The following is a 17,862-nucleotide window of genomic DNA, read 5'->3' as shown; positions in this document are numbered from 1 at the left end:
GTTCTTCTCAAATGGGGCCTTGATTGCTAGCTACCAGATTAAAGGATAGAAGGGCTGAAGGAACAAGCACTTGGCTCCTCCTACTCTTCCTCTCCTCAATACTTACAAATCCATAGTAACAACAACCAACCTACTCAAGTTCCGTCTCAATTTTTTTCCCATACCCAGAGTGGAGATCAACCTTCAGAAGTCTCAGTAATGGCTCTGTTGTGAGAAGTCCTATTCCCCAACCAGACTGCTCATTTCTAGCTCATTCTTCACACTCAGCTATTGTTATATCTCACTGGTACAGAGTGTGGCAGTTAGCATGGCAGGAGACAGGTGATGGGTGGTTGGCAAAGTACCCAAACAGTCTGGTCCTTAAGAACCGAATGCATTCATTAGAATGCCCTGGACTTTTTCTTCTAGGTTTTATAGTTCATATCTCATTAGGGACCATAAAACAATTTCAAGAAACTTAGAGAATGTGTTTTTAAAGTTGAGGCAAACTTTTATTTCAAAGAAAGAAGACATATTTATTGGACAATGCCACTACTATTCTGTGCCAAACCACATCATTTAAAAATTTTTTTCCTTTTTATAGAAATTACAGGATCTCCAATCTTGAAATATCCTAGTTACATGTAAACTAACAAAGATGTTTTTAAAAATGATTATCTACTTGATTAAATAATTTAGCAGCATACACTTTTCTCTTGCCAAATCAACACTTTTATCTGTATTTACTATACAGGGAGACAATTACAATTTAATTGAAGAGGGGAATCACATTTACCAAGGGTTTATTCAATTGTGTTTCACTTCCCACAATAAATAAGATTATTAGTTATGGCAACTGAATATTTCTTTCTTCTCTATTGCCTTTTACATAATAAAGTGCTGGGCTAGCATATATTTTACCCCTTTTGAAACAGCAAAAAATTGTCTTGCATATTCAGTGAATCCATGAGAGAATGGTTTAAAGGCTCCATTCTTTTCATCTTATTCTAACATGTATTTGATTTTTGTTTGCTATTATAGTGAATAAATACATACAGAATATTTTCATGATTTTTTTTCCTTTTTAAATGAAGGAAACCAAACATTTAAAGAAACACGGATAAAGATATGCTATGAAACAGGTCAATTAATGAAGTATATTCCTGTCCAATGAACCAAATTTTAGTCTAATTTTAAACAGTACTTAACCTGAACAGAACCTGACATATTTTTTTTGGGGAAAAAAAACCAAACACAAACCACCAACAAAAACTGATTTAAAAATGAGGAGGGTAATCCAAATTACTTTCCAGGACTAGGATAAAATGATTTACAGCTTATAATTATATCCTTATTATATAATTTTCAGCAGTTGCATGATCTAAGTACTAAATATGCAAAATACAACAAATTGGGCTGAAATGAGTTATCATAACTAAATTAGCTACAGACGGTACACTTTAAGTTGTTAAGTCTTATTTCCCTTTTTGATAGATTCCATAATTAAGCTCTTCTTAAATCCTTTTGTGGAGCTCAACTTATTTTCCTGTGTCTTTACTGCATGTCTCATCTAGTTAATATTAGTTCCATCAGATGAAGTCACATTCCTCTTTTTTTGATACATTTTTTGCAGTATACCATATATAAGAAAAATACACAAATCTGAAGCATACAGCTCAAAGAGAACACACCTGAAGAAAGCACCCACATTATGATAGTATTTCCAGAACTCCAGAAGTCATCTGTGCTTCCTTCCAGTCCTATTTCCTTGCCTTCTCACAAAAAGTACCCGCCATCCTGACTTCTAACACCATAGCTTACATCTGCTGGTTTGGAACATCATAAAGATGGAATCCTATGGAAAATACTATGGAATGTATTTTCTTGGTCTGGCATCTTTCTTTTTTAATATATTAAAAAAAATTTTTTTTAATTTATTTTTGGCTTCATTGGGTCTTTGTTGCTGCACGCGGGCTTTCTCTAGTTGTGGCGAGTGGGGGCTACTCTTTGTTGCGGTATGCGGGCTTCTCATCGCGGTGGCTTCTCTTTGTTGCAGAGCATGGGCTTTAGGTGCGTGGGCTTCAGTAGTTGTGGCATGCGGGCTCAGCAGTTGTGGCGCACGGGCTTAGCTGCTCCACGGCATGTGGGATCTTCCCAGACCAGGGATTGAACCCATGTCCCCTGCATTGGCAGGTGGATTCTTAACCACTGCGCCACCAGGGAAGTCCCAGCATCTTTCACTCATCATTAAATCTTGTGAGATTTACCAACACTGCTGCATGTTGTATTTTGTTCATTCTCATTGCTGTACATAGTAGTCCATTAATTAAGTACACTGCCATGTATTTACCCATTCTACTGTTGACAGACATTTAGGTTGTTTCTAATTTATGGTCATTACCAATAATCCTGCTATAAACCTCCCTGTACATGTCTTTTAGTGAATATAGACACCCACACACCATTCCCCCCCCTTACACAGACACACGCCCACATCTCCCCACCCTCTACCTCCACCTGCTGGGTAACTGCTAGACGTGAAATTGCTGGATCATAGCTTACAGACATGTTCAACATTAGCAGGTATTGTGAAATAGGTTTCCAGACTGGCTGTACCTCATTTATCTTTTTTTTTTCATATTTCTTTTTCATCACCAACTGAAAAAGTCTAAACTTTCTTTGACAAATTTTCTGACAAAACAATCTTAAAAGCATCATTTGTCTTAATGGCAAAAGGCACAACTTTTCAGTTGGGCTTATTTGTAAGGCTGATTTCTCAAATCATCCCCCTTTTTTTCTTGCATTTTAGTTATTTTCATGTATCTGTGTATGAAAAAATTTCCATCAGTTTTAAAATGTAGTGAACACAATGTAAAGACTCTCTTAATTGACCTCCTTCTGACAGACTCTTTTTTCTCTCTGCAGAACTGACAAGAACAAGGTTACTTTCTAATAGCTCACGTGTGCATTTGTTGGAGGCTTACCTTGAGGGAATATGGGTTTTTTGATTAGTGAACTGCTGTTTGTAAGTGATGTAAACCCATGCTCATTAGTGTAATTACATAATTAATATTATATAAGCTGACGATATGAATGTGAAAGAGCTGTTTCAATGGAACTAAGTTGATGGCAACCAAATAAAGGTAAGTTTCTAAATGAAAAAAAAAGCTCTTAAATTAGGTATGCATGAGAATTACAAAAACAAGTAAAATAAAAGTCTAGATATATTTGAATTATGACCGCTTAGCACATGTTTTCATTGTAGACACTAGGTGTGGTTCAGGCAAAAAAGAGGTCTAATGCAAAATGGACTCATAACTTAAAAACAAGCCTAGGTCTAACATCAAAAGACTGGCAAATTGGCAAATTTTCATAGACACATTATATATTAAAATAAGGTAGGTAGACATTCCTTTAAAATGAGTTCCTGAGTTTGCTGACTTTTTCGTTAATCTAAGGAGCTACTGGTTTGGACCATGTCAGATAAGAGAGTTTCTACTGTAATAGGAAAAAAAATCATAAATTCACATTTTCATATTTCCAAATTTATTGCTAGTATATTTGTTTATAATAAATAAAATTACCTAAAAGTTAATTATAGCCACAGAAGCATACTTTTCAGGAAAATGGTATATCACAGAAAGATAAAAGCTGTAAGGGTTTATAACCTTCTTAACACACATAATCAAACACATGGAAACATAACAGACCCTTTATAAAACATATAAAAATATAACATCAAATTAAACTACTTTGACCAAAACTCAGGAGCTATATAAAACATATATGTATACCTATTCAAATGTTTGCAAGGGAAATTTCAAAACTAAAGCTTTTAAGGTAAAGTTAATCTGCTGACATAAATGAGTTTTGATACAATTTGAATCCAAGTGAAACAGACACCTCCACCCCTCCCAACTCTGTGGTCTTAAGTAGAACTCTCAGATTTAGTTGTAAAATGCAGGGGTGAAGAGATATCCACATCTAAGATTATGAATTACATTTACCTTACTTTTGGTAGTTTATTGTTAAAATTATTGCCTTATTTCAGGCTGAGTGCTTTTCAGCAGAACATTAAGTATTCTTAACCACATGGTATTTAAATGTAATTGTCCCATTTAATTAATGAAAAGGTCTCATAAATTGGGTGTTGGCATATATGGGATATCCTACATATTCTCAAAGGTCTTTTGCATTCACAATTAGTAGAGGGAGATGTTCCCTCTGAAAATTCAAAAGGAAATTTCCTGGGTAATACTAGTTCATTTGTTTGTTCTTCATTTTTAATTGGCAGCTCATTGTCTGTTAAGGAGTTCATTGTAGAAGGAAATTTCTGCTACCAAATGTTTATGACAACACAGACAAAAGAAGGGATGGATGACATTAAATGACACATCTGTATCCATTTGGCCCTCTTTAACTGGTAAAGCAAAAAATACAAACCACAATCTTTCTAAAAGATAGGACTGGATCACATTAATCACTGTATTGATTAATTAAATATGAAAGCAAGAACAAAAGTAATACCTAGATGCAGTTATAAAGATGAGAAGGCACTTTACAATGTTACTTGGGGTAGGAAAGGGACCTCCAACATTCTTAGACAAGAAACAGGTTTTTCACTGAGTTTGTGAGAGCAAAATGAAGATTCCCCCTGCCCTCCATTTCCTAGTAGTTGATCACTAAGTAACTCATCATGCTATGGATAATTCAAAAGAGGAGAAAACGTGGTATATTTCCTAAGTAAGTGAACACACAAATAGGAGGAAAGATGAAACAAATTACAAAATTATTTAGCGCTAAAATATTTGGTTTTAAGTGCAAAAGGAGTTCAGAGGTAGGGAACCATATGATTGAATGCACAAATCGAGGGATTAGGTAGACAAATCTTGATAGGAATATGGTAGGTTACAGTGGTAAATAAACTGTCAGCTTGTGGCTTAGACTACAGAAAACTTTGATAGCTAGGCAAAAGTTTTAACAGTGGAGGTGACAAAATGGCATGACAGCATAAAATAAGAATTTTGCAAAGGGTACTTTCAGTATATGTATTTCAAATATATTCAGAAATAAGATTAGACTAATTCTGCTTTTTAAAAAAATACTTCATACTACTAAGTATGTAGTATTAATAATAAATGAAGTGGATTATTAGAAATTTTACTGATGAGAGTAAGAAGAATTATAAGGATGAAAATGAAAGACAATTGCTTATGCTTACTATTTTATCCTTCAATAATTAAAAATTATGAGTCAAAAATAAGAGTCAATAATCAAAGACTGTGTGTGTTTTGAAGGGGACAGGAAGTGGCCTGTTTCAAATATGACACTAAAAAACCAACTATACCGTTCAAAAAAACAATCTACTATTGTACATCTTCATGAAGGCTTGGAGGGGTTAAAAAAAAAAATCTTACAAGCTTACATGTTGTTCCTTCATTTTTTTCTTAAAACTATAAACAAATGCAGCAGAAACTACCAATTTACCATCACAGGGGTGAGACACTACTTGAGGCCACCCCAGAGGAGAACTGACATCTTCAACTTACGTAGACAGATTTTTGAAGGATAGGAATTGTGAGATAATTTGTCATATTTAAAAATAAACCTCAAACACGGGAGGGAGAAGGCTAAGGTGGCACAAAGTGAGAGAGTAGCATGGACATATATACACTACCAAATATAAAATAGACAGCTAGTGGGAAGCAGCCACATAGCACTGGGAGATCAGTTCAGTGCTTTGTGTCCACGTAGAGGGGTGGGATAGGGAGGGTGGGAGGGAGATGCAAGAGGGAGTAGCTATGGGGATATATGTTTATGTATAGCTGATTTACTTTGTTATAAAGCAGAAACTAACACACCATTGTAAAGCAATTATACTCCAATAAAGGTTAAAAAAAAAAACTTCAAAATTAAACTCTCAACTGCAAAGAAATACCATATGGTAGTTTTCAAAACAGATCGTATTTAGTTATTTCATCTTCAAGGAATTCAGAATAAAAGGACTTTCCCTTTAACTAGCATAAACCTTAACACAAACACCAATAATACTACCCAGGAAATATTAGCCTTTCATTATTTCCAAGAAAAATTTTGATATACTTGGCAACTGAAATTTGACTATATGCTATAAAGGAGGGAAGGTACTCTTTAACAGTTACATAAATGGACTTTCAAAATAAACCTGAAAAATGTTCATGGATATGATTCTCATTTATACAATTCACTTATTACAACCACACAATGGCTACATAAAGCAAGCTTAAGTTACTGTGATCACTGATACGGTAATACACTTTGAAGTACCGGTTTTATATTTCATCTACGAGAGCACATGAGAGAACAGAGAGTTAAATACTAGAGAGTGGTATTACCAGTTCACGATCATATAAAATTTCAGAAAATTCTTTCATCATTTGATAACTTTTGCTCTATTATAATCTTTCATTAACACACTATTTCATTGCCTTGAATTAAAGATCTGCAAATGTGATCAAAAGGTTTTACTAGAATTTCTGGATGCTTCTTATAAAGACATTGAATCCTTATGTTTCATTCACTAGAGGTAAACTCAACACAAATTGTCTCTTTTATTTCACTCTTAAAGCTCTTATTAGAACTATGCAATGATTGATCTTGATTCAAAATGCTATAAAAAACTAGAGGGCATTTTAGAAAACAAGCAGAAAACTTTATTTCTGGAATTATTTAACCATAACATTGTAATGAATAATACACATTCTGATTTCACTTTGTACCTGTAATTATTCAGGCATAGTTTAACTGCTCCTAAATGGAGATTGATCTCCCAAGGAATGCTTCATTGGCTTACCTTCAGAAGGCTCTCAGTCTCTTTCTTTCTGTTTCCCACACAAGGACTATTTTTATTTATTAAAAAAAAATTTTTTAAATTTATTTTTTGGCTGCATTGGGTCTTTGCTGCAGTGCGCGGGCTTCTCATTGCAGTGGCTTCTCTTGTTGCGGAGCACGGGCTCTAGGCACGCGGGTTCAGTAGTTGTGGCTCACAGGCTTAGTTAATCCGCAGCATGTGGGATCTTCCTGGACCAGGGATTGAACCTGTGTCTCCCGCACTGGCAGGTGGATTCTTAACCACTGCGCCACCAGGGACTATTTTTGAAAAGATCACTTACTTTGTGATCTCACCTGGGGTCGGGTTGGGGGAGAACAGTCTGCCTTAACTATGGATCTTGAAGATTCAAATATATATGAGCAGAAGTGATATGGAAACAACTCAGCTACCATGGGATATATATAAGATATTTGATAAACATTCTTTTTCTCTTGTAATAATTTTCAAAAAATGACACTACTGACAGTGAATATCATATGTAGTTTAGTATTCCCTTATCCAGTAATTTGGTTATATTTCTAAAAAAAAGAGCATTATTTATTTCCCACCCTTTCTCCCATTCTTGTTAAAAATGATGGCAGCTAGAACATGGCAACTACTAATATCTCAAGTTTCACAGACAAATTGAATGGCACATTACATGCCTCTATTATTTTAGTCTTAAACTAAGAATTCCTTGGTTTCTCAAAGCCAATTTTCCTTCACCATAAATTTTATCTAATATTTTAAAAGACTATTGGGGAGGAGGAGGAGGAAATGGATTTAGTTCTGACATTCTTTGCAGTTACAGTGAGTACTGGGTCTTCTATTTCTTCTGTATCCCCCAAAGTACTAAATGTTGGCTATACTAAACGTGTTTAATAAATACTTGTTGGTCTGACTTGTTCTTACAGAACGGTACTGTTTTTAATATACAAGAACATCTGTTATTTGGCACTGACAGGGAATGAGATGTTCTGTATTAGTGAGTTTTTAAAATAATAAGCTTAACCCATTAAATACTTAAACACCATTTTTACCTTCTTTTGGAAGAAGGGGATAATAAATTTTTCTAAATATGCAATTATTTACCTCTCAAATATTGTAATAATTTTAACCTTCTTTGGATGATGCTGGGTCATAATTTGAAGTACTAGTATTTGTATTTTCCTGTGCATATATATATGTATATATGGCATACCTGTATATGGTGGACTTGATGAGGGACCATAAAAGAAATGGTGTAGGGACTTCCCTGGTGGTGCAGTGGTTAAGAATCTGCCTGCCAATGCAGGGGACACAGGTTCAAATCCTGGGTGGGGAAGATCCCACATGCCACAGAGCAACTAAGCCCGTGCGCCACAACTACTAAGCCCGTGTGCCACAACTACTGAGCCTGTGTGCCACAACTATTGAAGCTCACGCGCTTAGAGCCCGTGCTGTGTAGTAAGAGAAGCCACTGCAATGAGAAGCCCCTGCACCGCAACGAAGAGTAGCCTCCCCTCGCCGCAACTAGAGAAACCCTGTGCACAGCAACAAAGACCCAACACAGCCAAAAATAAATAAATAAATTTAAAAAAAAAGAAGAAAGAAATGGTGTAGCACATGAGGCCGAATGCCTAGCAATCCTATGATTTAGTTGGGAATTTCTTTTCTTAAACACATCTCCTGTCAGATGCTTTGGTAATGGCATCTTTTTAATAAAGATGTGGTGACAGATACAGAATTGTATTCATTCCTTCACCCACTTACTCACTGAATACCTAACACAAGGGCTCTCTTCTTGTGCTGAGATGACTCTAAGGTAGTAAAGCATGGCTGGCCTTGCAAAATACCTTATTAGTGAAAAGGCCAGAGCAGTCCACTCTAGGATAATTTTCCTCATCCTCTACAAAACTCCATTTCTCCTTACTCTTGCTCCTCATATGAAAACTGGGCTAATGACATATGAAGGAATATGACATCTTCATTTCAGGAACTGGTACTAGAATGTTTTAGCAAAGGTATCTTTCAAAAAATTATAAATTCTTCACAAACAGAAGATAATACATCTGTAGATAAGACACTAAGTATAATTCTATCAATTTTATTAAACCCAACATAATGTTTGATTTTGATCAGAACATACAGGTAATAGGAACACCTGCTTTCAATAATATAAAAAGACTAAAACTTCTTGAATAAGAGAATCTATCAAATAAGGTTTTTGAGGATTAAATGAATTAATTCATACAAAACACTTAGAATAGGGCCTGGTCACTTATTATTATCTAAATCAACAATTCTCAACAGGGGGGATTCTAACACCTAGGGGACATTTTTGGCTGTCCTAATGATTGGGGTGCTACAAGCATTTAGTGAAAAGTAACCAGGGATGATAGACATTCTACATGACTTTTGAATATCACAGTAAAATTTAGAAATACCTCAAAAGGTGGGACCATTTCAAGATAGGAGATATGTTTTTGCAATTTTGTTAGTACTCCATTCCCTGAAATAACAGTGAATTATTTTGATACTACCCATATAAAAACTGGCTGATTTGCAAGAATGTTATCCTTCCTTATTTTTTCAATGTGATATCCTATAATTTGTCTTGTCATGTTATTTCTATTTTGATTAGCATTATTTCCATACTCTTTCACTTCCCACTGTAAAATTTTAAAAATTACTACTGACTTGAGTTTTTATTCTAATAACTAGTTTTGCCCAAGGCTATGACACTGCAAAACTCCAGATGGCACTATTTACATCGTACTCTGCAAGCCGTATCCCTGGAACTGTGTAACTTCGCAGCTTTGCCTCTCTGCCTTACATTTTCCTGTTATCCTATTTTTCCGATACTCAAATTTATTCCTTGTAAAGAGTGACAAAGACTACACTTCACCATTTCTTCTTATGCAGTCGTATCTGAGCATATACACTACGCTGTTATTCTATAACAATCTGTTTTTTATAGAAATGTGTAGTATAGTTAAAATACTATTTTATTTAAAATATTATTATTAGTATTTAACAGAAATGTAGTACAATTAAAATAAAATTTTTTACAATTATATATTTTGATAGGTTATATTTTCCATGAGTTTCATTTAAGATTATATAGTAGACATTAGAAAATGTTTGTTTAAAAAGGGGGTATTGGGACTGATAAAGAACCACTGAGTTAAATGAGAACTCAGTTTTCTTATAAACTTGCAGGGATTATAGAATACTAAAACTAGATGGAATATTAGATTAAAATGAAGTCATATTAGAGAATGCAGAGAAGTAATAAACATCTAAAATATTATTAGATACAAATACCACCTTCTCAGGGTGAATTTGAAAATTGCCACTCAGGAGCTTCCCTGGTGGTGTAGTAAAGAATCCACCTGCCAATGCAGGGGACACGGGTTTGAGCCCTGATCCGGGAAGATCCCACATGCTGTGGAGCAACTAAGCCCGTGCGCCACAACTACTGAGCCTGCACTCTAGGGCCCGTGAGCCACAACTACTGAGCCAGCGCTCTATAGCCCGCGAGCCACAACTACTGAGCCAGCGCTCTATAGCCCGCGAGCCACAACTACTGAGCCAGCGTGCTCTGCAACCACCAACCTGCGTGCCTAGAGCCCATGCTCCACCACAAGAGAAGCCACTGCAATGAGAAGCCCATGCACTGCAACGAAGAGTAGACCCCGCTTGCTGCAACTAGAGAAAGCCCCTGCGCAGCAAGGAAGACAACACAGCCAAAAACAAAAACAAAAACAAAAAATTGCCACTCAGGCAGAAGAGTGAGTGAATTAAATGAGTGCACGTACTAGAGCCACACTGCTTGATATTTGAGTTCCTCTCCTTAATAGCTATGTCCCTTTCCACAAATTATTAGCCTCTCTATGCCCTGCCTTCCCATCTTGTAAAATGAGGGTAAATATTGTACCTATCTTGGAGTTGCTGTAAAAATTAAATAAATTTACATAGGTAAGGCACTTAGTGCTGGTTAGTATGCAGTAAAGCACTCCATAAAATATTCAGTAATATTTACTTATTAATACTGTAATTCATTTATAGAAAATAAAATACTTTTGTCAGTCTTAGAGAAGATTAAAATGGTTCTGAAATGATTATTCACAGGTTTAAAAATGTATCAGTGATTACCAAGTACCCAGCACAGTACCTGGCACATAGTAGACACTTGATATTTGCTGACTGAATGAACTAATCTCTATATTAATTTATTCTCTATACATTCATTCTCTATATCAAGAGATAAACAAGTGATAACTTTTTAATGGATAGACTGACACACTAGTACAAGTGAGACTATCTTCATTCTGATTCAGAATTTGGAAAATTTCAACAAAATACATAAGCTTTATGAACCCGCTCAGGGGACAGATTGTTTTGAAACGGTGTCCCTAAGGCCACAAATCTCTTAGCTGATTATAATACTGTGTCTCCTTGAAAATGCCAGAGTCAAACATCAGAAAATATGCACAGATCAACAATGTATTTAAAATAATTTTTTTTGAGTTGGCAGAGTCAGAGAAACATTTCTTCAGCTCTTTATAGTACAAAATGTTTAAGAATCCATATTGTAGCACTGCTCCATATTGTAGGATGACATAATAAAGCTTAGTATTTAAAAAATTTTATTCACTTATTTTATTCCCCATTTTAATCATTTTAAAGTGTAAAGGGACACTTGGCACATTCACAGTGTTCTGCAACCACCACCACTATTTAGTTCTAGAACATTTTCATTATTCCAAAAGGAAACACTGTACCCATTAAGCAGTCACTCCTAAGTTCTTGTCCTCCAACTTCCTGGCAATTACCAATCTGTTTTGTTTCTGTGGATTTGCTTCTTCTGGAGATTTTATATAATGGAATCATAGAATATCTTATGTCTGGCTTCTTTTACTTAGCATAGTGTTTTCAAGTTTCACCCATGGTGTAGCATGTATCTGTACTTCATTCTTTTTTATAGCTGAATACTATTTCAGTGTATGGATACACCACATTTTGTTTGTCCATTCATTTACTGATGGATATCTGGGTTGCTTCCACCTTTTGGCTACTGTAAACAGTGCTGCTAGGAACATTCCTTTACAAGTTTTTGTTTGAATGAACACCTGTTTTTATTCTTTTGGGTATATACCTATGATTGGAAATGCTGGGTCACATGTTTAACTTTTTGAGGAACTGCCAAACTCTATTCCATGCTGGCTGCACCATTTTACATTCCTGCCAGAAAACAATGAGGGTTTCAGTTTCTTCACATTCTTCAACACTTGTTTTTTTTCTGACTTTTTGTTTATAGTTATTTTAGTGAGTGTTAGTGGTATTTCGTTTTGTTTTTGATTTGCATTTCCCTAATGACATTCAGCATCTTTTCACGTGCTTGTCGGCTACTTGTGTATCTTCTCTAGAGAATTGTCTACTCATGTCCTTTGCCCTTTTTTGATTGGATTGTTTGTCTCTTTATTGTTGAATTATAAGAGTTCCTTATATATCTTGTATAAGACCCTTATCAGATATATAATTTACAAGTATTTTCTCCCATTCAGTGGGATGTTTCACTCTCTTGATAGGGTCCTCTGGTGTCCAAGAGTTTTAAATTTTGATGAAGTCCAATTTATGTATTTATTTTTAATAAATGTGTTTTTGGTGTCATATTTAAGAAACCATTGCCAGATCCAAGGTCATAAAGATTTGCTGGCTTCTTTTCAGAGTTTTCTAGTTTTAGCTGCATGTTGTTGAGGATTCTGCATCTCTATTTATAAGGAATATTGGTGTGCAGTTTTCTTTTTTGGGGATGTCTTTGTCTGATTTTGGTATCAGGATAATGCTGGCCTTACAGAATGAGTTAGAAAGTGTTTCTTCCTATTCTACTTTCTGGAAGCATTTGAGAGACTGGTGGTTAATTCTTCTTTAAATGTTTGGTAGAATTTACCAGTGAAGAATCCTGTCCTGGCCTTTCTTTGTTGGGAAATTTTCGATTACTGATTCAATTTCTTTATTTGTTATAAGTTTATTCAGGTTTTCTATTTTTTCCTTGAGTTCTGCAGTTTTGTGTTTCCAGGAATTTGTCCATGTCACCTAGGTTATTTAATTTGTTGGTGTATAACTATTCATAGTATTCTCTTATAATCCTTTTCATTTCTGTAAGGTTGGTAGTAACGTCCCCACTTTTTCTGATTTTACCATTTGTACTGTTCTCTCTTCGTCTGTCCAGCTAATTAATTTTAGCTATAATATGTTTTAGCTATATATGTTAATTTTGTTATATCTTTTCAAAGAAACATCTTTTGGTGTCATTGATTCTATTGTTTTCCATTCCCTATGTTGTTCATCTCTGCTCTAATCTTTATTATTTCCTTACTTCTGCTAGCTTTGGATGTCTTTATTCTTTTTTTTTTAGCTTCTTAAGGTGTCAATTTAGGTTACTGATTTGAGCTTTTGCTTCTTTTTAATGTAGGTGCTCACAGCTATAAATTTCCCTCTGAGCACTGCTTTTACTGCATCCCATAAATTCTGTATGTTGTGTTTTCATTTTCACTCATCTCAAGGTATTTTCTAATTTCCCTTGTGATTTCCTTCTTGACCCACTGGATAATTAATGACAGTGTGTTATTTAATTTCCATGTATCTGTAGATGTTCTATTTTCCTTCTGTTAATGATTTCTAGTTCATTCCACTGTGATCAAAGAAGATACTTCGTATGATTTCAATCTTTAAAAAAATTATGTAGATTTATTTTGAGGACTAACATATGGTTTATTCTAAAGAGTGTTCCAGGTACACTTGAGAAGAATGTGTATTCTGCTGATGTTGGGAGTGTGTGGAGTGTTTTGTATATGTTTAGCTGGTTTAAAATGTTGTTAAAATCCTCTACTTCTTTACTGAACTTCAGTCTAGTTATTCTATTTAGCATGTCATTTTAAAGCATGGTATCACCAGCATATAATACTACTCCCAAGATGACATAGGCTTTGAGTATGATTGGACAAGGATATCACTAAGGTATCTTTACCAACAACACAGAGACCCAGACTATGGTAGGCATTACTTTAGCACAGTGACAGGAATGATTCCTGGGATGTAAATGGCTATTTCATCTGCCCAAATTGCACAGCTGCCATTTGGCTGGTGTCTTTATTCATAACTTGGCAATTCTGTACTTTGAGTTAATGAATACAGTTGTACTGAAACATTTTTCTGTTGTAGTTTGTCCCCTCAGAATCCTTCTTTCCTTTGTTACTTTGAGAGTGTATGTTACTACTCTTCCTTAAACTTGATCTACTTATATCTTCTGTTTCTGTTAAAAATCTTATCTATATTGTTTAGCTTTCAGCCCAAGAAATTTGACTTTAAAAGCCAATCAGAAATGCCCTTCTGGTTGGCAAATTAAGCTGATAAATTCTAAAGTTAGCTCTCCAGCTATTGCTACAATGATGTTACCAACCTCCCAAATCTCAGAGACTTAGAAAAATAAGCATACATTTCTTGCTCATGGGTCTGTGGGAAGTTCTATTTCATGCCAGACAGTTCCATATCTGCTTCATGTGCTGTGTATTCTGGGGCCAGTAGCTATCTAGGACATGCTTATATTATAGGAGAAGACAGAGGACAGTTGGTCAGGACAAACCATGTAAAACATTTCAAGTGTCTGCTTGAGTCACACCTGCTAACATTACACTGGCTTAAACAAGTCACATGGCTAAGCCCAACAAAGTGGGAAAACCTCCTTCCACAGGAGTGGGGAAGGGAGAGTAAGTATTCACTGAACAATAACATCATTAACCACAGCCTAGCAAAGTAAGACAATTAGGAGCAACATAGTGAATTTCAAAAAAGTTAGATTTATTTAAATTAAAGGACTTACTTTGAAATTAAGTTCTTTCTCCTTTTTAGAGTGATAATGTTCTTTTTTAAATAAAATGATGGTAATAATAGAAGGCAGCAGAACTTTAAAAAAATTCTTCTGACTTGACAAAAAGTTGGCCACCCTCTGTCAGTCCCCTATACTTTAGGATAATTTTACTATTCTATGAAAATCCCAAAGTCTCCTACAAGAAAAAAATCACGGATCTCTGAATGTAATCCCAGGTTATCTCTGGCTGTTGTTCACTATTCAGAGGCTATTCCTGTGCTTGCAAAGACACTCATTATCCCCCTTCTCAGGTTTCATTATTCCTAATGCTTGTGATTAGGATGCTCCATGTGTTAGAGAATTAAAACGTCATTATTTCTTTCTAGTGATCTAATTTAAGTTTTACATTAAAAATGGCCCCACTTACTTTTCCGTCTCTATACAAACTTAGTTCTTTTTAACACTTGGGACCCTACAGTCTTAATGTCATGTAAATCTTTCATGTCCTTGACATGAAAATTTTATAAAAAATAATGGCTTATGACTCTATAACTTTAAAAAGATGAGCTGAGAAGATTAAAATTTAAAAAGAAGCTAGTGGCTTTACTTCCGATGTGAAAGGACACATATTTAGTAGCTTTATGTGTATACAAGTATTTATTAATACTAACGATTTTGTCATACCTTTATAAAACATTAAAGCTATGCAAAATAGCAGAGCAGTGGTTTTTTTTTTTTTTTGGTGGTTCTTTTTGCTCACAGTACTGTCAAAACAAATGAAGCAACTGGCACTCCTCTAATGACTGCTTCACTCCTGACTCTTCAGCTTATTTCCACCTCCTACTCTTGCTCATCATCTCGTTCTTTACTTGTGATATTCTCCAGCTTTAGTCACTATTAAAACGTTAGAGCCACCTCATCTGTTCCAAACTAGGGAGTGAGGTGGAAGAATGTGATATTGTAATGTATTGTATCTACAGAAAAACTTTATACAGAGATTTTCGAATTTGTCAAAACACTAAATTTCCAGCGAGTCTTGCTCTAGCAAATGAGATTCTCAGTTCATTATTAAACACTACCTTATCAGATAGGATCTATGAAATAACTTCACAATATGGCAAATGCCTTTTATTATCCTATTGATTGTGTCCACTGTTTGACCTAATATATATTTAGATTTCATAAATGGGAAAATCTAAAATAAGAGGCAGAGGGGCACCCATGAATCAGCAAGGGAAGTTTCAAGTAAATGGGATGAGAACTCAACTCACTGGTTTTGAAACTCATGTTGGTGTCATACTTACATTTTAAATAAAGTATGCTTCTTTTATAACATTTTGTGGAATATATATAGTTTACATTTTCTCTAATTTTTACAGTGTAATTCTCATTAAAATAAGATGAAAATTCAAAAATTTGGCTGTAACTTATATAAGCAACATACCTGCAGGTATGATCATCACTCACACTTGCAATTTCTTGGCCTTCTTTGGGATCAAATACCAAACCATTAATGAAATCTGTATGGCCCTCTAAAACCTGACGTAAGGGGAAAAGTTAGTAAGAACACAGGAAAATAACCTACAATATTCCTACCTAATATTTTTACTTCACTGCTTTCACTGCATGCTTCTCTTTTCTATAAATATTTCTTAAGCAATCTGCTATTTTTAAAACATGATTTATACACCCACCTTTCTAGAAGGTTTATCTTGGAAAGAAGCTGATCATTCAACACACTGTTATTAGCTTGATCTTTCTTTTCTAGTATGCATTTCTTACAAAAACAGAGACTTTTTTTTTTAAACTGTACCTGTCCTCATATCACCTCATTTCTCACTTATTACATAAAGGTTAAATAAAAGTTAAATTTAGAATAACTTTCTAGGGGCTCTGAAATAGAGTCCCCTTTGATTTTTTACCTTATACCTGCTGCTCTGTACACTGGCTGCTCCCTAATAAATACATAGCATGGACTTCACCTTCTACTGTCTTTATTCACTTGCTCAATGTGACTGCCAGCACTGGAGACAGCTAGTATTATAAGCCCATTATCACAACAACCCAGCAATTCTCTTCTGGCCACAGAAGAAATAAATGGGAAGTTATAAGGTAGAGGACTATGCAAGCAGGCAGGTCCAATCAGTCTAAATCTTTACAACTGAAATTCTAAACAGGTCTGTCAGATATCAGATATTTAAATATTTTAATGGATATTGTTCTTGCTTCCTATTTTCCTTCCAAACACTTGAATTTGATCTCAGTTGTAAGATTAATAAAGTGGTTCTATTTGGTACTGTTTACTATTTGGAAATATGTAATTAGGAAAAAAAAGGATTTGATTCAAACATTCCTGTGTAAGTTTAACAAACCCAAGTCCTCCAGATCATTCTTCAGAGCTTCAGAGTCTACAAGCCAAATCAAATTAACATTAAATATTTAATGTCTATTATAACTAACAATAATTGTTAGTAACTATTGACTTTTGATGAGTCAAAGTTTTATGTGCCATTTGTACAGTCACTGATACAGCTTTAAATTAATATATACATTGCACTGTATTATGGTAAAATTGTATATAGCCCATTGTATACAGTTTAGAGCATAACTTTTACTGTTTTGTAAATGATTGGAAAGGTTTACAGTTTATCTTTGTTTTATAACATTATTCATAGTTTTGATTTACTAGAAAGTCAAGAAGGCAATACTGTTCTTATAAAAAACATGGTTCAGTTTCAGTCCAGACTGAGAGGTTATTTATTTAATGAATTCCCCCCCCCACTTTGAGACATATAACACTGTGTAAGTCTAAGGTATACACATGATGATTTGATATACATATATATTGTGAAATGATTACTATAATAGGATTAGTGAAATGACTCCCACAATAGGGTTAGTTAATACCTCTATCACCTCATAAAATTACCATTTTTGTTTTGTGGTGAGAACATTTAAGATCTACTCTCTTAGCAACTTTCAAGTATATAATACAGTATTGTTTACTATACTCATCATGATGTACAGTAGATCCTCAGAACTTATTCCACTTATAACTGGAAGTCTGTACCCTTCAATCATCATCTCCCCATTTCCCACACTCCCCAGGCCCTGACAACCACCATTCTATTCAGTTTCTATGAGTTCAGCTTTAAAAAAAATTCCTCCTATAAGTGAG

At 34.8% G+C, this 17,862-nt stretch overlaps 1 protein-coding gene across 1 annotated transcript in view; it reads right to left on the bottom strand.

The window, feature by feature from the left end:
- NUP37 (nucleoporin 37) overlaps positions 1–17,862 on the bottom strand; it is a 41,210-nt gene that overhangs the window by 10,842 nt on the left and 12,506 nt on the right. The window contains exon 5 of the mRNA XM_065887766.1: positions 16,129–16,223. Within this exon, the coding sequence (XP_065743838.1) occupies positions 16,129–16,223 (95 nt within the window). The remainder of the gene's footprint in view (positions 1–16,128; positions 16,224–17,862) is intronic.

This window comes from Phocoena phocoena, chromosome 11, assembly GCF_963924675.1.
Source record: "Phocoena phocoena chromosome 11, mPhoPho1.1, whole genome shotgun sequence".
Lineage (NCBI taxonomy): Eukaryota > Metazoa > Chordata > Mammalia > Artiodactyla > Phocoenidae > Phocoena > Phocoena phocoena.
The sequence above is the reverse complement of the archived record's forward strand: the minus strand, read 5'-3'. Positions and strand labels throughout refer to the sequence as shown.